The 20,278-nt window shown below is 44.2% G+C and overlaps 1 protein-coding gene across 8 annotated transcripts in view; it reads right to left on the bottom strand.

The window, feature by feature from the left end:
- The window catches only part of CLCN3 (chloride voltage-gated channel 3), a 517,267-nt gene that overhangs the window by 177,257 nt on the left and 319,732 nt on the right, over positions 1–20,278 (bottom strand). For all 8 annotated transcript variants that reach the window (XR_011205536.1, XR_011205538.1, XM_069244222.1 and 5 more), the window contains one exon: positions 3,860–3,982. Coding sequence is in view for 6 of the 8 variants with exons in the window: in XM_069244222.1 (XP_069100323.1) it covers positions 3,860–3,982 (123 nt within the window). In the remaining 2 variants the exon portion in view is untranslated. The remainder of the gene's footprint in view (positions 1–3,859; positions 3,983–20,278) is intronic.

Below are 20,278 nucleotides of genomic sequence, written 5' to 3'. Positions count from 1 at the left end.
TCATGCCATAGCCACACCTCATTTCTAGGAGGCCTATTTAGAGATGCAGACTGTGCATCCGCACAGCGGACGAGCGCTCCGCTGGCACGCCAAAGGAAAGCCTGTCTGCACCCATCTATGTTTGGATGGCACCAGAGGCCAGGACCCCTGGTTCTGCTGTGATGACTCCCAGGAAATATTGTTCTCTTCAACTGAAAGAGTTAGCTATTACGCTCCCCACGCCTCACATCAGATGCTGGATCTGTCTCACGGAGTCTTGGCATGCGATGTCTGTGGCTAGGTGCCTTCGACCGAGTTATCCCCCACTTGCAAGATGAATGATGCCTTGCAGGATTCATCTATGGCGTGGTTTTCCTCTCTGAACTGCCCCTCCTTAGCCAAGCATAAATTTGAAATGTTTAATTTCATCTCAGATCATGTCCCTAGCGCTATTTTTGCAACAGAAACATGGCTCACAGAGAGGTCTGAGCCAGCCATCCTTTTAGCCACTCCACCAGGATAGGCGCATTGTCACTATTTTTAAGCACCCTTTCTCCAGTAGTTTACTGAGCTATCCTTAGCAGGTTGTGAAGCAGCTTTTTTTCTCACTAATCTGCTCTAATAACTTAATCTGGGATTCTTATCTATCACCCGCTGGGCCCCGCCTCCAGTTTTAGCACAACACTGGAGCAGGTTCTATCTCCTTTTGTCCTGCACTACGCCACCTTCACTGTTGTTGAAGCGCTCAATCTCCACTTTGAAGACACCGAGTGTCCTGTGATAGCGGTGTTAGTCGCGGAGTCAGAAGCTCTTCAGCTACCTCAATAAGTCTCCTTTCCCACACACAGGTGTGGTCACACACTTGATCCCATTTTCTCCAATTTAAGTAATATACTTGTGGATCCTCCATTACGTCATTTATGGTCTGACCACTCAGCGGTTATGTTTCAGGTTCCTATATGCAATCTGCCCTTCAAATCTGTCTCTGGACTTAGGAACAAGTCTAGAAAATGGACTAATGTTTTCTCTCCGAGCTTCACTCAAGCCTTTACTAGTAGCCATCCTAAACCTGAAAACCGCATTACCACAGCTAGCACACAAGTAGAAGATTGGAAATTGGGGGCTGTGGACCTTATCACACCAGAGGTTGATAGAGTAGTTCACAGAACAAGCCCACAGCATTCTGGTTCAATGAAGAACTAGTTCTGCTTAAAAAGCAATGTAAGCGCTGTGAGCATACATGGCGTAAGGATTTTGATGAGGCTAGCAAAGCCAATTATTGCTTTGCTTTAAAGTCCTACCATTATCGTATTCAACAAGCATGGCATGAGTTCTATACCAATAAAATCAAAGGGGCCCAGAACTCATTGCGATAAATTGTCTCAAGTGTGAAGTCTTTGTCCTCTTTAGACTCACAGTCCCCCTTCGGAGGAGAGCTGTAATGCTCTCGCTAATTTCTTTCAGCAAAAAGTAGCATCTATCTACTGCTCCTTTCGGGAGAGCTCTAGGAATACTCTGTGTCTACAGGTCTGATTTGAACCTTCACAGGATCACTCTCGTTTGCTTCAGTTCAAACCTTGCTACTCTGATGAGTCACAGCCCCTGATGTACTCTATAAAACTGGGCTCTCCTCTTGATGTGGCCTCCCCTGCTACCCTGGAATTAGGAGCTGAGGAGATTTACCCAGTGCTAGGAAATCTTATTAACCACTCTTTTGATTGGGCCCAGGTCCCCACTCGCTGGAAGCATGCCTCAGTTGTGCCACACTTGAAAAAGCTTTCTTTAGATCCTTCCAATCCTGAGCACTATAGATCTATTTCTTTGCTTCCTTTATCTGCAACAGCTGCAAACAAACTTGTCAACCAACAACTTTCAATGTTTATTGAGTGGAAAGACTTACTGCACAGAACACTATTGGGCTTTCGCCCCTGGTACAGCACAGAATCTGCCTTGTTGGTGGCATCTGAGTCTTTGCGCCAGATTCTAGACAGAGGTGGCATGGCAGCACTATTGCTGCTGGAACTGAGTGCAGCCTTTGACACTGTGTCCCACAACCTTCTTTTAGAGAGGTTGTGGAGCTATGGGATAGGTTATAAGGGGTTGGGGATAAGGTCCTGCAGTGGCGTGCATCCTTTCTCAATGGCTGCACTTTTCAGGTCCTGCAGAAACCCTTTCAATGTAGATCCTGGCACTGCAGCGGGGTTTGCCTCAGGACTCATCCCTGAGCCCCAAGTAATCCAATCTTTGCATATGTTCCCTGGTGGATAACATTGAGCTGCACAGGTTTGACATCATATTGTATGCCGATGATACTCAGATCATGTCACTATGTCTCACAACATTGCTGTGGCTGCAGCCTCTTTGAGGACTTGCCTGTCTGATGTGACCCTTTGGATGGATTTAAACTGCCTGAAATTAAATTCAGGCAAGACGGAGGTCATCATTCGGGGGGGCAGGTCTCTATTTGGACCCCTAGTTGGTTGCCACCTTCACTTGCCGCCCCCGCCCGCCCCCCAGTGCTGAAGCCCAAGGACAAGAACCTGGGCAGTCTGTTTAACGTGGGCCTCACGCTCGATAGAAAGATCACTGCCTTAGCGGACAAGTGCTTTGGGATATTCAAATTGATCCCTCGCAAAAAAATGATTGAAGCTGCAAAAAAAAAAAAAGCAATCTAGGCTTTAGTCATCTCTGGACTGGATTACCGTAACGTCCTATATTTAGGAATCTCCAGTCCTAGCTGTTGAGGCTACAACGCGTACAGAACTCTGCGGCTCAGCTACTGCTGAACTTCCCTAGAAGGGACACGATGGGCTCTGCCCTGCATAAATTGCATTGGTTTCCTATGAAGAAGCGTCGGTCCTTCAAGGCTCTCTGTTACTGTTACAGGGCCTTTAATAAAACAGGTGCTAGCAATTGACACAGTTTTATCAAACCCTACCTCCCCCCGAGGTGTATGAGATCTTTGCGGTCCCTCTAGGCGGAAATTCCCACGGTTAGGAAAGCTCATATTGGGGGCTGGTCTTTTAGCTTTTTGGCTGCCAAGCTAAAAAACTATCTCCTAATGTACCTCAGACAATTAAACCTTCTATTTCAGAAATATCTTAAAACGTGGCTGTTTAGATAGCTATCTGGCTTTTCTCTGGCTCTCTGTGTCTTCTGTCAGTAGCTAGACCTTATCAAAACTGAAACACTTCTCTCAAAGTAGCCATACGCTTTATAAATTGTTTTATTATTACTATCATATCTGCTCTAAAATGTGTTTGGGCTTCTGCTAGTAATTGATGACACCTTTGAATCCTGAAACAATGTCTAGGCGGAAACAGTATTAGACTGGCCGTTTAGGCACTCTGGATGAGCCAGTTTTAAAGGACCAGTGTGTTGGATTTTTTTTTTAAACTCATCACAAGCGACAGGGCCAAAATACTTACCTACAAACTGGGACTGTCAAGCCTTCTCATCTGGTATTGTCAAAGTAACAGACTTCCCAACAAAGCAGTCCATCACTGATTGGAGATCCTGTATCTCAGACTGATTTTGGAAATAAGTGCCTCAAACCTCCTGATAATTAAATATTTTGAAAGCTAGCACTAAAACCCTTCAAAAAAGGAAACTTGCCTGACCCTATTGTTTGCTTTCTGTGTTTAGTATTGCTATTGTACAGTTAAGTGACAAGTTTGCACACATTAGAGGTGGGACAACTGTGCAGTCGTACCTAGTAGAAAACGCCATTCTTAACAATATGTTCTGCTTATCAGAATCCAGGGAGATACAGGAGTATTAGGCTTTCTCGAGGTTTTCAATAAAGTGGTATATACATTAATTCTGCCACAAATTTTAAATACTAAGATTCACACTTGGAAAACAAGTTTGGAAAATGTACCTCTGGAATTCCTGAACCACACGCATAAGGTGCAAACACTTTCACAAGGGAGACTGCCAGGAACGCAAAGCTCAAGGCCCAGAAAATGTACACAATGTAGTTCATGATATAGGATCCTGGGCCCTAAAACATCAAACAAAGAAAATCAGTTCAACAACCATTCAAAACTGAAACGTAATATTATATCAAGGAGAAACAATTTATAACTCAACTTAGCTGTCAAATGAATCGAACCACTTAAGTCAAATCTTCATTTGTGTTTATAGAGGTTGTAAAGTAACAAACCAATGTGCAGTTCCATTTAAAGATAATGTAACAAATGAGGGACAGAGATTAAAGAATATTACCTACCACATGGCTAGCACTAGTTACTACATGGAAAACATTGAAGAAAACTAGACTCTGTTGTATAGTGGTTCACATCTGTTAACAGAGCAAACCAACGCCAAAAAAATAAAGTAAAAAAACAAAATGTATTGAGCAAGAGTATGTTTTCAAATGACTGCTCAAAACCAAACAATTTAAAGTTAGGTAATCAAAAATGCAAGTAACTGACAGGAAACAACACCAAAGCACTTCTGAGGTAAACATCTTTATTGAAAATATGTTAACGCCAAAATATCACATGTACTCACCAGCCCACATCCTTTTATTGATATGTAATACACAAGCAGAAGACATTGTCAAGGAAACATGAGGGCTATCACGAAGTTAAATCAGTGAGATAAAAATCATACATTTGAAATAACTGGAGAGGAGGAATTCTTTCTACAGTCCACCACTTTCATCCGGAACCTCTTCTTTCTAACAGCATACGACAGTCATTCATGCTATAATTTTGGCTGATCCATAAATGCATTTCTTTTTTCTAATGCCATACAAACAAGTTCAGTGCCCTCTGTTTTTTTGGGCATGTGATGTGCCTTCAATTCCTGAAATGTAGCCAATTTAAGATTTCCAGATCGCCTTGTTTCCCTGAGGTGCAATCTGTTCCATCGCCTGTTGCCTAGAGTTTTTAGACGCACTGCGTGACTTTGTGTCCGTGCAGGTTTTTTCGATATTACCAGTAGATCTTCTAATAACTTTCTGTCACATTATGGCACGCCTGGCTCTTAACCCCATATTGTGAAGGCCCAATAAAAAAATATTTAAGGACGGTGGGATAAGGAGGCCCAAGTCCTATGATTCCTTTCAAAAATAATGCTAACTTGGGGTAGTTCAAAGAGATGTGTAAGTCATGAACTTGTTCTCAAACACCTTCCAACATAGAAGAGACAAAATAAACAATGATAAGACAAACATTCGTCAGGTTCTTGTGTAGAAAGTGGATGAGCATCAAAGAAGCAAGTTCCAATCCACATTATAGACCGAGAGGGAAAAGAAAGGTACCCATGCACGGATGGACTCCGCACAGCTTCATTGAGCAGCTACGAGGAAAAGGTTTGCAGCTCGCTTGGTACTTGTAATGCTGTAGGTCGTGTGCTTTGTACACTCCTGCCATTTAGTGTTGGGCGTGGTTCTAACAAGTTGTAACAAAGTAAAAGTTTCAGATTTGAGATGGCTCGTGATCCCTACCTGAATACCACAATGTGAACCAGGATTAAGACTTTTTAGATTTCATTTTTCCCGTACGGGTGAGACAGAATGTAAAGTGTAGCAGAAAATGAGCTCTGATGCATCAAACGTGATTTATTATCCCAAACATTGTTCTATAGAGGGGCGTGGCCAACCGCCATCTAAGATGGCTGCACCCTAGCGAGGCTCCGTGCCCCTACATCGTTTCATCCATGCAATATCCGTCCATTTATCTGAGAAAACCACCTACAACAATCTGTGCAAAGATTTACAAAAAGGTATCGGGCACCTGACCAGAGTATGATTAGCCTAGACGCACCGAAAGAATGGAGGAATCGTGGCCTAGAGTGGCAGAAATCGGGGCTATACAGCGGCCCAGGCAGCAGAGGGGTGGGAATCGCTCACCCCCACAAGGCTGGGGTCGAGACCCGGCCAACCTAAGGGCACCGGTGCAGGAGGAGCAGCGGTAAGTCGCCATCCCGGAGGTGCTGAAACCGCAACGGGCTGTCCTTGGAGATCTTGAGACAATAGGAGAGGAGGGAGTCGTGGAGGCTACCGACCTGAGCAGTGACGGTGGCGAGGAGGTGAGGCCGCGGAGCGAGTAAGAGGCAAGCTGAAGGCGCCTGCGGCCGGACGCGCCCGGATGGGCTGGAAACAAGGGGATCCTGGAGCCCAATGTGAGGTGGTGGAGAGCCGGGTACTCACCATCACCATGCAGGCCAGAATGGAGAACTATGAAGGTAGACAAAGACGAAACAACATATGAATTGTGGGAGTGCCGGAAAGATCTGAGGGGCCTGCAGTGGACCTCTTTATAGAAGACCTATTCATTAAGGAACTACAACCTAAAGAACTATCCACATTTTTCTCTGTGGAACAAGCTCACAGGGCACCCGGGCGGCCTCCACGTCCCGGGGCACTGCCCCACCCTATTATTGCTAGACTCTTTAATTTCAGAGATAGAGACTTGATTCTGCAAGCGGCAAGAGCTGCTCCCCCGGTTCTGTATGACAGCACAAGGATTATTTCTTTCCCCAGACTTCACACTCCAGGTGCAACAACAGCGGCTGGATTTTCTGGAGGTCAAAAAGGCACTACGAGATCGAGAAATTAAATACTCAATGATCTCAATGAAAATGTGGTTCTTTGAGACTCCAGCGGATGCCTGGGCGTGGCTTGAGGGCTGGTGAACAGCCAGGAAATCGCAGAGAAGAACTGGATCTTGAAAACAAAGCCAGCATGGAGAAGAAAAAAGGCCTAAAGATGGCTCCTGGGAAGACCAAAATGTTGCCCCAAATGAGGAAGAACGGCTCGACCCCGCCCAACTGATAACCACTTCATAGACTATAAGACCAGAAGAGAGATGACTGAGATAATTCTGTGCCTGTGGAAAGTGAGTGGGGGGGTGCCGGCGCTCTGCCAGGGACCTCGATCGGGTCACTGTCAGGGAGCGTAACGACACAGGACAGTGCCGCCCTAAAATGGGGCCTAACGGAAACAGTAATACCATTAATAAAAATAATACTCACAAAACTGTAGAAAACCTTTGCAGACATGGGTGAAACCTACGGGACGTACCTTTGAGGCGACACCGACCCCAAATGTAAACTTTAACATGTTGGGACTGGGCGACAGGCGCTATGCAGAGTTGGGTAGTTTTAGACTCACCATACAGGGAGGCAGGGAGGGGGGTATGTTTTGGTTCAATGGTTAAGAAATTGTTAAAACAAGTGTTTTGTATGGTAAACAAATACCTGATGCCTCTAAAACTATGTATGTGGTGGCTAGCACATCTGGACCTGCAGAAGGTGAGCCTCCTGACTAGCCCAGTGGTACCTGGGCCCATGTTCATGTTAATCTGGGTCAATAGCGTGGGAATGGTTGAAATTAAGTTTCTCTCCTGGAATGTAAATGGACTGGGGAATAAGATAAAGAGGGGCGTTGTGTTGCAATACCTAAAACAACATGTCCCTAATATTGTTCTCCTGCAGGAGACGCACTTAAATGGAAACACTGTGACTGTGGGGGATTCAGAATGGTAGCACATGCAGGATACACTTCGGGCTCATGAGGAGTGGGCATTCTACTGCGTAAGTCCTGGTCATTTACTATTAAAGATCCAAGGATGGATAGATATGGTAGATATACAGCGATCACTTGGACATGGGGGTAATACCATGTTGAACATTATCTCAGTGTACATTCCACCGCGCCTACATGCAGAAGCCTATGAGGAACTTAGGACCAGATGTAGCAAAGGGTTTTACCCATTCTATGTCTATGGGAAAATGTGTTCGTACATATGGCCCATAGTACTCTGCTCTTACAGCTGCCGGAGGGCAACCTCCTTATGGGAGGAGACTTTAACGGGACACATTGTGGCTCTAAGACAGATGGCTGCAATGGCAGGAGGCTCGACCTTGCCACTCACTGGCAGACTTTATGTTGGCCTTGGGGTTAATCGATGTGTGGCATACTTGCCACCCAGAAGAGCGACAATACACGTTTTTTGGGGGGCCCATGGGAGCCTCTCAAGAATTGACTACATTCTCACCTTCCCACATATAGAGAAATCAGACACCTAGCCCGAGGAATATCAGATCACTTACCAGTTTGGGCACTGTACGACAACCAGGCTCCACTAGGACAATGAAGAATAGTGATTAGTACATGGTACCTTAAAATCCCGCAGATCCACTCACACTTGACCAGGGAAACTCGAAATTACTTCAACAAAAATGTAGGGTCTATTAACTCTGCACAGACATTATGGGGGGGCTTATAAGGCAGTTATAAAGGGGCATGGGGCCTCTGCGATAGTGAGGCATAGGGAAGAGGTAAATGCACGTTCGGAGGCACTGGAGAAAGAAATTAGAGACCTAGAGGCGGGGCTGGGAGACACTGGGCACACCAGCTGGCGCTAAAACAAAAAGAATATAGGGACACGATGATGGGCGCAGCCCACGCAAACCACGTTGCCATGCAGCACAAACTTTATGAAGTGGGAGATAGAGCGGGTAAGCTATTGGCTTTGCTGGAGAATAAAGAGAGGAACAGTAGATGGGTCCCTGAGACTGAAACTCAGACTGGAACAAGGGTGTGTGAAGGGCCAGAGATAGCGAAAAACATTGCCGAATATTACATCGCTCTGTCCTCCAAAACCACACTGGCCCCGGCTATTGACATGCTGGAATTATTAGCAGATATCAAACTGCCAACCCTCAGCAGCCAAGATAAGGAACTACTACAGCAAGACCAGGATGAAATTGTGCAGGCGATAAGGGACCTGGCCTCAGGCAAAGCAGTGGGGCCTCATGGAATACCCATGGAATTATATAAACTTACGGCATCTACTGTCATGTCACACAAACTGGCAATGTACAGTGAAAGTAGGGACAAGGGTATATTGCCCCAGGATCAGCGAATCGCTCGTATAGTGGTGATACCCACGAGGGGAAACCGCCTGAACAATGTGCCTATTTCACTTCTGAAAGCGGAAGTAACATTTTTAAGCTAAAATATAGGCCACAAGGTTGGTGACAGTGATCCTCTCCATGATACACCTGGACCAATCCGTACTACCCTGATCCTGCGACACCTACTCGGGGTCATAGGTAGGACGCACAGAATAAAAGAGGCAGACATAGTGTTCACACTTGATGCAAGGATGGCCTTTGATACCATAGACTGGATTTACCTCTTTGAAGTTTTACGAAAAATTCGGGTTTGGACCAAAATTTACAGCCTGGGTGTCTCTCCTGTATACCGAGCCCCTGGCACAGGTGGTCATTAACCAATGCACATCACTGGACTTTAATCTTTGGCGTGGCACTTGACAGGGATGCCCGCTATCCCACTTGATCTTTGCAATGGTGCTGGAACTACTGGTCGAGTGGATACGTGGTGACCCGCTGTTCAAAGGCCTGTGGCGGTCAGAGGGATGGAAAGATAGGATATAACTACATGCCGATGAAATCCTACTATACATTTTGGGGCCAAATTCCTCCCTGGACAGGGTGATGCACATACTTCCACTCTTCCGTCAATACTCAGGCTACACTATTAATTGGGACAAGTCAGTGATTTATATATTATATGGCCCATCCCCATGTCTACCGACTGGCTGTGATGCCCGGATTGCCACAGAAGGGTTCAATATCTGGGTGTCACTATAACGGGAACAGCCACTAGCTTTTACACCCAGAACTTAGAGCCTCCACTACGACGGATTATGGGGGATGTCGAGCAATGGCACTCCCTGCCGTTGTCACTTTTGGGAAGGGCAGCTTTGTTTAAAATGATGGCCCTACCCCGGTTCCTCTATATACTTCAAAACACCCCATACCAGGTCCCGGCCTCGTACTTCGAATCCATTGATCAGGATCTACGTACACTCCTGGGGGATGGGGGACAGGCTCGAATAGCAGTAGCCAAGCTTACAAGAAGATGGTTTGATGGGGGATTATTAATCAGTGGGTCTTCCAGCTGGAATCGGAACTGGCATACCATATGCATGGGGAAGCAATGCAGCCTGGAGGAACCCTCCAGGCTCTATATGATGGACGAGGAGTGCAGACATTCCAGGTTCCGACATCGCTTACGTTACACCTCTGGCACGAGACACTGTAGATACTGGGTTGGAACAACGTCATTACACCAAACACCCCCTTGTGGGTCACCGCAGCGCTGGGCACACTGCAACACAACAGGGATTTAAGAACTTGAATCTTACTGGTCTCACAAAAGTTGGAGACCTGTGGGTGGAAGGGGGAGTCATTCCCTTTATGAATCTCCAGGCGGAATTTCAGTTGGCCCACAGAGACATATTGCTACCTCCAAATCAGACATGCACTCAATAAAGTACCATCCAGAGGAAAGGACCCTCCTGACTCATCCCCGCTAGAAGATAGTTTACTACTTCAACATTTACCCCAAAAAGCAGCCTCTCTCACATATCGTAAATACTCAGTAACTTACCAGATAAAGGCAAAGACTTAAAAACACGCTGGGTACAAGATGCGGGGGAATTGGATGAGAAAGAATGGCAAGAGGCCTTCGCATCTCCGTGGAGGTAGGGTTGCGAGTGAGGTTCTGATTAATACAGCTGAGAATTCTTCACAGGAGTTATTATGCATGTACAAAAATAGCCAAGATGGGAAAGGGAGCCTCACCTTTGTGCTCCAGAAATTGTAGCCAACAAGGGACTTTTTACCACATGCTATGAGACTGTCCAAAGATAGAGAGTTTTTGGTTGGCAGTAGTGTCCTGCCTAAATGTAGTATGTGGAAGCAACATGGAGCCTCAGCCCAGATGGTGTATTCTAAATATAAAGGGTGACCTGGAAATAGCCAACATGGATCACATTAGGATGAGGATAGGCTCAATAGTAGCAAAGCGTAACATCGCATGGACATAGAGGTCCCCCAACCGACCCGAGGTGGAGGACTGGAAACGTGACTTAGACTGGTGTATGTTGGCAGAGAAAGTGATTTATGAGGGGAGGGGTTGCTAACAAAAATGGCGCAAGATCTGGGGGAAATGGAACTCCCACAGTGGAGGGTTATGTACAGTAGCAACAGAGGAGGACCCGAGGATTACAACACACCGTAAAAGCCATGCTGGGAGAAGACCGGGAGCAGGGGAAGGGAAATGGCTCGAGGGAGGGCCGTGAGAGGTCGGGAGGATGGGCACTGACGAAACACAACTGTATTAGACCAACATGGAGGCTAAGACTACATCACACACTTGTCTTGTTTGTATTTCTAATAATAAAAATAGTTTTTTTAAAACCTATTGTACTATAATCTTGCATCCAGGGCAGTGAGAGGGCACATGAGAATGCAGCAGTATAAGCTGCAAACTGGTCGTTACTGGTAAGTAATGTTTTCTGTGGCAGCATGTGTTGCACAGATAAACAAGCACTGGCAAAGCCAATGGGTTTTGCATTTGTTTTTCCTTTTGCATTTTATCTTACTAACTGGAATATAAATATTAGAAAAAGGTTATAATAATTTATTTTAAATTTGATAAACTGATATTAGTTGTTTATGTTGTGTTGTATGTTGAATTAATATCCCTGGGTTCCAAACTTGTAATTTGTACCTCATTTAATAAGGCATTGTATTAGAGCATAGCAATGTGTAGTGTGTGAAATGTCACTGCACCTGTTGCACCATTGAAATCATGCCCCTCTTAAATGAAAGGTAACCGCAATTGTGACTGCTTGTTTAGCAGTAAAATATAGGAATATCTGGTATTTAGAGGAACTAAGACACTTTTGCTCCAGTGCTACTGCACCTGCTGAACCATTGGAGTCATGATCCTATTGTTTGCACGGTAACTGCACTTGTGACTGCCTGGTTAGTAGTAAAATATATCTATATTTAGTGGTTAGAGGGGTTCCTAGAGGTTTGGCCCCGGTGTCACAGCACCTGCTGCACCACTAAAATCCCGACCCTAGTGTCTGCAAGGCAACTGCATTTGTGACTGCCTCTTCAGTAGTAAAATGTAACAATAATCTGTGTTTAGAGGGGTTCTGGCACCTCATGGTACCGGTGCCACTGCACCTGCTGCACCATTAAAACCATGACCCTAGTGCCTGCAAGATAACTGCACTTGTGGCTGCCTGTTTAGTATTAACATATAGCAATATTTGGTGTTAAGAGGAGTTATGACAACTTCTGGTTCTGGTGCCACTGCACCATTGAAATTATGACCCTAGCGCCTTCACTGTAACTTCATTTGTGACTGTCTACTTAGTAGTAAAATATAGCAATATTTGGTGTTTAGAGGGGTTCCTACCGCTTTTTGCCCCAGAGTCACAGCACCTACTACACCACTAAAATCATGACCCTAGTGCCTGCAAGGTAACTGCACTTGTGACTGCCTGTTTAGTAGTAAATATAGCAACATCCAGTGTTGAGAGAAGTTCGGTCAACTTTTGGCCCTGGTGCCACTGCACCTGCTGCACCATTCAAATCATTGCCCTAGTGCCTGTAAGATAACTGTACTTGTGACTACCTGTTGAGTAGTAAATAATTGCAATATTTGGTGTTTAGAGGAGCTATGACAACTTTTGTTCCCGGTAATATTGCACCTGCTGCACCATTCAAATCATGACCCTAGTGCCTGCAGGATAACTTCACTTGTGACAGTGAGTAAGTGACCGAGAGAATAACAATTCAAAATAAAACGTTGCCCAATTATACAAATTACTTTTTTTTTTTTAAACAAGTGGGTGGTAATTTAAGAAAGGACACACAAATAATGTTGATATTTACAACTGTTATTCATCAGAAATATTATTATTAAGTAATGAAAAACACAATACATGAGCCCATTCGCTGCTTGCTTTACATCTGCACTCGACACCCCATTGCAAGATGGCCAACATGTTTACACACATTTCGACGCAAAGTGATTTGCATCAGTTAATCTCTTTGCGTATAAATATTAACAAGTAAACAATCAACAAAAACCTGAAGGTGTACTTTGGCCACGCTCCATGTGAAGGCAAAACAGAACAGAAAGTAGAACAGAAGAGCAGAAGAGAAGGAAGTGAGTGACCTGCTAGCCAATAAAAAGCAAGTAAATTCAAGCAATCTTGGAGCATCATTTGAATGAACAAACTGGAAGTTCAGGTAAATGAGGGGCAAAGTAGGGGTGGGTCTTAAGTCCCTTTAAGGAATTGTATTTTCAGTAACGTAAGACTTCGCAAGCACAACACAAGCGTTGTGCAGGCAAAACTTAAAAAGCTGTATCCTCCTCCATAAGTGGTGGCTTGCCAGCAGTTGATGTATGACACAAAGTTTTAGGGAACGTTTGCTCAACCCTGAGCCTCCTAACGGGAATGCATGTTGACAAAATAATGATTTGTGGAAGTTTCAGTAGTGGACTAAGCTGCAGCATTCCAAACTATCTGCAAATGGAATGTTGTCTAGGAAAGCAATACTGTCTCCTTTTCATAAGCACAATGTACCCTTAGTACAATATGCACTTAATTATTCATGCTGCAATGCTCAACTTGGAAATAGATTACCTTGAGTGGGGCTTAGCAAGACCTACAAAAAGTTTTCCTGATTGGTTTTGTATGATCAATTAACAGTGCTCTGTTAGCATCTAATGTGTGCAAGGCCCTTTCTTCAAATGAAGGCAGGGTTGGAAGGAAAATAGGCAAGTCAATGGTTTAACGTGAAATGGGGAAATGAACTTAGACAGAAAACAGCAGTTTGTACTAAGGACAACCCAATCTATATGCACCTTTAAGAAAGGTTCCTACACTGTTAGGGCATGCAACTCAATAATACTTCATAAAAAGAGATGAGTAAAGCCACTTGTAATGCTCATGAGTGCATCGACTCAGAGGCGCGTCAATGAGCTTTGTGAGTACAATATTAAGATCCCATGAAGCAACTGGTGGGGTTATCGTAGGGAGGACCCCTAGAATGCTTTCACAACTGGTGTATAAATACTAACAAGTAACCAATCAACAAAAAAACGGAAGGTGCTGGCTATAGATTGGTGTTACCTATTACATATGTAAGCTGATGCAGATGCCAAATGAACTCTAATCGGGGTGTATGCTAATTCTGCTTTTTAGAGGAGCGGAAGTTAACAAATGTCTTGTACTGAAGCATGTCAGGACTGTTTACCTATGCACTTACAGCAGTGAACAAATCTTTTAAAGTATGATTTGTAGCAAGACCTTTTAGTGGGCTTATGAGCATACTTAAGAATGAGCATGCATTCTTGTAGCAGTTGAGGGTACCAGAATTCTAAAACTTCAGGAGCCAAATCACAAGGTTAAACTCCTTGAAACTGGTGTAATGTAGCTGACACAGATGGTGTGCGAGTAGGTCTCTATGAAGAGCTAATTTTGTGTGTGGATATACTGACATTTTAAGGCCCTAGATTACTGGTTGGAGGGTGAAACTATTCTCAAACAGCAACCACAATTTTTCTCAGGGTGAATTCACAAGTAAACCCTAAAGTAACCTGCGCTAGGTGCTTGGGTAGCTTGGCATAGAGCAGTCAGCTTAATTCAGAGGCAATAAGTAAAGTATTTGTGTAACACTTGAAACAGAAACATTGAAAACACACCACAAAAGGAGCCCACAACAGAGTAAATAAAATAAGACCAAAAAAAAAAAAGAAATCCAATCAGTAGAACCGGAGATATAAAATTTTCAAGATTTTAAAGATTTTAGTAGAAATAGCACCAAAAGACGTAAAGCATCAACTGTGGATATCTGGTCACACGTTCAGGCTGACTGCTATGAATTGCAGGCTGACTACAGAGACCCCAGTTAGGCCTGCTGAACAAAGTACATTCAATCCTAGTCTGAGGAGCGTTGCGAGGATCCACATCGATGGTGAGTTGCGCAGCCGAATCTATGAGTTGGTTCCAAAATACAGGCGAGGTTGTAGTGAGAGGTCCTGTTGAATCATTGTCAAAGATCCCACTGATGAGAGTTTCTGATGCGAAATCCAGCGTCAGGAATGCGTCGCACAGTCAGGGCAAAGCATCAGTTCAGAGGAGGCTGTGAGACATAGTTCAGCATCATCATCGAGTCTGCCATCAAAAAGGGATGCAAAGGCCTGCACCAAGAATATGCAGTGCACTGGTGGCTCCACTGCAGCAATGGGCCACAATGTGGGTATTTGACACCGTTCCAATCCATGTAGTAGCAGCAATGTCAGTTTTGCCCGGGGTTGCATCACCCATCAGAGGAGATGTGTCAGTTTCACTGGGATAGCATCATAGGCCCCCTTCCAAGGGTCAAGGGATGGGGCAGCACCAGCTTGCAGTGTAGACTCACAGATGACATAGTTCCAGGTGAGGTGCAAGGTTGTTGGAGTCTCCTGTTCCCAAGGCTCAAGTCAGGAGGACAACCAACTAGCCTTTGGAGTCACTCTGGGATTCTGGTTTCAAGAAATGTCCTTCTCTCCCAGGCTGGAGGGTGTCAGGTCAGCAAAGCAGGGCAGTAGCCCAGCAGAGTGATAGTCCTTCAGCAGCAAGCAGTCCTTCTTACTGTCAGAGTATCCATAGGTCCAGAAGTGTACTGAAGTGGTGGTATTTGGGATCCAGTGCCTTTAAAGTGGAGGGAGAAGCTTCTAGAGGTTTCCCTTCAAAGTCCCCAAGAACCCTTGCTTTCCCTGTCCTGGCTCCAGACTAACTCCAGAGTGTATGCACTCCTTCATTTGGAGGCAGGGCAAAGCCTATTCAGGTGTAAGTGGGGCTGTGCCCAACTCATCCCTCCCATCCTGCTAGTGATGGCCCATCCACGCTCATCTAAGCTCCCAGTTGTGTGTGGCTGTCTAGGATGAATACACAAAGTCCAGCTGTCAGCTACATCCAGTTATGTGACCAGAGACAGGGTACAGGCATGAAAATGGCAACTTTCTAAAAGTTGCATTTTTAGAACTGCAAGTCAAAAACTGACTTCACCATAGATTAGGATTTTAAACTGTGATTCCGGAGACACCAAACATGATCTGATTAACTCTTCACATTTGGGAATTACACTTATAAAATACAATAAAGTAACTCCAAAATTATCCTATGGGAGAGGCAAGTCTTGCAAAAGTGAAAAAATAATTTAAGAGCTGTTCACTACCAGGACATGTAAAACTTAAAAGTGCATGCCCTACCTTTTAAATACATTGCATCCTGCCTTCTGGGCTGTCCAAGGTCTTCCACAGTGCTGACCAACATGTATTAAAAAAGGAAAGTTTGGAACTGGCAAAAGGATCACCTTGCCAGGTCGAAATAGCAGTTTAAAACTGCACACACATAGGCTTCAATAGCAGGCCTGATACGTATTTAAAGGGCTACTTAAATGGGTGGCACGATCAGTGCTACAGGCCCTCTAGCAGTATTTAATTTACACATCCAGGTCACACGTAGGACCACTTTATTAGGGACTTATAAGCCAATTAAATATACCAACCGGGGATGAGCCAACGTTACCATGTTTTAAGGAGGGAGCACATGTACTTTAGCACTGGTTTGCAGTGGTAGAGTCCCAAGGCCAGCAAAAACAAAATCAGTAAAATTGGAAGAGGAAGGCAAGATGTTTGGGGGGAGACCACCTTGAGGCTCAGAGGACTAACAGACATGTTTAGTACTACTGGGTAAAAGGGCTTTCTCACACTTCAAAGTTTGATGAGAATGAGCTGCAACAGCACCAGTCTCATTTTACTTACTAAGCACTGGATCAGTGGAAGTAGAGAAAAAGTGTGGGCAAATATCCTCTGACCAGTCTATACATACAGCACTGTCCATGTACTGTAGGTACCTGAACGTGTAGTTCACGCATTTTACATTTTCGGAGTGACATTGAGATTGTCCGCGGGTGCCTCCCATTGGTGAAAGTATTATTGATGTATCTGAGCCTTCATCTGCTATTCGTTAGTTTGATGATGCATTGTGCTTAGCAGGTCAGCAAAGTTATGGTTCAGCAGAAAAGACCCGATGAAGGATGGCTCAGCACCATATTGTCTGCTCCTGGGACGACAGTGGATGTAACACATGGTGAGCATTTTGTCTGTTCATATGAGTACTATTTTCCTGTGGATCATTGTATAAAATGCCTGTAGTGCAAGCTGTACTGCTATAAGATCCAGCTGACTTATGTATAGTTTGTTGTTGTGGAGACCTTGCCTTGAAAGGAAAATGTCACTTACCCAGCGTACATCTGTTCGTGACATGTAGTGCTGCAGATTCAGATGCTTTACATAAGTCCGCCATATAGTGTTGGGCTCAGAATGCTACAAGTTGCTTTTCTTTAAAGAAGCTTTTTCGAGTCACAAAATTGAGTGACTCCTCCTCTCAGTGATAGTGCGCATGGGCATCGAGTCCTTTGTTAAATTGTTTCCTCGCAGGGTGAAGGAGTGAAGAAAGGTATTTGTACATATATATAGTAAGAAAAGAAAATGTCCATGCAATGTATATGGAAAATGTCACTTACCCAGTGTACATCTGTTCGTGGCATTAGTCGCTGCAGATTCACATGCTGTGCACAGTCTGCCATCTGGTGTTGGGCTCGGAGTGTTACAAGTTGTTTTTCTTCTAAGAAGTCTTTTCGAGTCACGAGACCGAGGGACTCCTCCCATTTCGACTCCATTGCGCATGGGCGTCGACTCCATCTTAGATTGTTTTGCCCGCAGAGGGTGAGGTAGGAGTTGTGTATGCTAGTAATAGTGCCCATGCAATGGAGTGAATGCGTATGTACATACAGGGAGTGCAGAATTATTAGGCAAGTTGTATTTTTGAGGATTAATTTTATTATTGAACAACAACCATGTTCTCAATGAACCCAAAAAACTCATTAATATCAAAGCTGAATATTTTTGGAAGTAGTTTTTAGTTTGTTTTTAGTTTTAGCTATGTTAGGGGGATATCTGTGTGTGCAGGTGACTATTACTGTGCATAATTATTAGGCAACTTAACAAAAAAAAATATATACCCATTTCAATTATTTATTATTACCAGTGAAACCAATATAACATCTCAACATTCACAAATATACATTTCTGACATTCAAAAACAAAACAAAAACAAATCAGTGACCAATATAGCCACCTTTCTTTGCAAGGACACTCAAAAGCCTGCCATCCATGGATTCTGTCAGTGTTTTGATCTGTTCACCATCAACATTGCGTGCAGCAGCAACCACAGCCTCCCAGACACTGTTCAGAGAGGTGTACTGTTTTTCCTCCTTGTAAATCTCACATTTGATGATGGACCACAGGTCCTCAATGGGGTTCAGATCAGGTGAACAAGGAGGCCATGTCATTAGATTTCCTTCTTTTATACCCTTTCTTGCCAGCCACGCTGTGGAGTACTTGGACGCGTGTGATGGAGCATTGTCCTGCATGAAAATCATGTTTTTCTTGAAGGATGCAGACTTCTTCCTGTACCACTGCTTGAAGAAGGTGTCTTCCAGGAACTGGCAGTAGGACTGGGAGTTGAGCTTGACTCCATCCTCAACCCGAAAAGGCCCCACAAGCTCATCTTTGATGATACCAGCCCAAACCAGTACTCCACCTCCACCTTGCTGGCGTCTGAGTCGGACTGGAGCTCTCTGCCCTTTACCAATCCAGCCACGGGCCCATCCATCTGGCCCATCAAGACTCACTCTCATTTCATCAGTCCATAAAACCTTAGAAAAATCAGTCTTGAGATATTTCTTGGCCCAGTCTTGACGTTTCAGCTTGTGTGTCTTGTTCAGTGGTGGTCGTCTTTCAGCCTTTCTTACCTTGGCCATGTCTCTGAGTATTGCACACCTTGTGCTTTTGGGCACTCCAGTGATGTTGCAGCTCTGAAATATGGCCAAACTGGTGGCAAGTGGCATCGTGGCAGCTGCACGCTTGACTTTTCTCAGTTCATGGGCAGTTATTTTGCGCCTTGGTTTTTCCACACGCTTCTTGCGACCCTGTTGACTATTTTGAATGAAACGCTTGATTGTTCGATGATCACGCTTCAGAAGCTTTGCAATTTTAAGAGTGCTGCATCCCTCTCCAAGATATCTCACTATTTTTGACTTTTCTGAGCCTGTCAAGTCCTTCTTTTGACCCATTTTGCCAAAGGAAAGGAAGTTGCCTAATAATTATGCACACCTGATATAGGGTGTTGATGTCATTAGACCACACCCCTTCTCATTACAGAGATGCACATCACCAAATATGCTTAATTGGTAGTAGGCTTTCGAGCCTATACAGCTTGGAGTAAGACAACATGCATAAAGAGGATGATGTGGTCAAAATACTCATTTGCCTAATAATTCTGCACTCCCTGTAATAAAGTTTTAAGTAATATATTTACAAATGTACAAATGTTTAAGATCTACTTCTAAACGGCTACAGGTTCCCGGGGAGGCGGGTGGGCGCATGTGAATCTGCAGCGACTAATGCCACGAACAGATGTACACTGGGTAAGTGACATTTTCCGTTCGATGGCATGTGTAGCTGCAGATACACATGCTGTGCATAGACTATTAAGCAGTTATCTCCCCAAAACCGGTGGTTCAGCCTGTAGGAGTTGAAGTAGTTTGAAATAATGTTCTTAATACAGCTTGACCTACTGTTGCTTGTTGTGCAGTTAGCACATCTACACAGTAGTGCTTGGTAAATGTATGAGGCGTAGACCATGTTGCTGCCTTACATATTTCGTTCATTGGAATATTTCCTAGAAAGGCCATGGTAGCACCTTTCTTTCTGGTTGAGTGTGCCTTTGGTGTAATAGGCAGTTCTCTTTTAGCTTTAAGATAGCAGGTTTGAATGCACTTAACTATCCATCTAGCAATGCCTTGTTTTGAAATTGGATTTCCTGTATGAGGTTTTTGAAAGGCGATAAATAGTTGTTTTGTCTTTCGAATTAGTTTTGTTCTGTCAATGTAGTACATTAGTGCTCTTTTGATGTCTAATGTATGTAGTGCTCTTTCGGCTACCGAATCTGGCTGTGGGAAGAACACTGGTAATTCTACCGTTTGATTTAAGTGGAATGGTGAGATTACTTTTGGTAAAAATTTAGGATTGGTCCGTAGAACAACTTTATTTTTGTGTATTTGAATAAATGGTTCTTGAATGGTAAATGCTTGAATTTCACTCACTCTTCTTAGAGATGTGATGGCAATTAAAAATGCAACTTTCCACGTTAAGTGTTGCATTTCACAAGAGTGCATGGGCTCAAAAGGTGGACCCATGAGTCGTGTTTGGACAATGTTCAGGTTCCACAAAGGAACTGGTGGTGTTCTTGGTGGTATAATTCTCTTTAGGCCTTCCATAAACGCCTTTATGGCTGGTATCCTAAACAATGAAATTGAGTGCGTAATTTGTAGGTAA

This window comes from Pleurodeles waltl, chromosome 1_2 (genome assembly GCF_031143425.1).
Source record: "Pleurodeles waltl isolate 20211129_DDA chromosome 1_2, aPleWal1.hap1.20221129, whole genome shotgun sequence".
Taxonomy (NCBI): Eukaryota; Metazoa; Chordata; class Amphibia; order Caudata; family Salamandridae; genus Pleurodeles; species Pleurodeles waltl.
The sequence above is the reverse complement of the archived record's forward strand: the minus strand, read 5'-3'. Positions and strand labels throughout refer to the sequence as shown.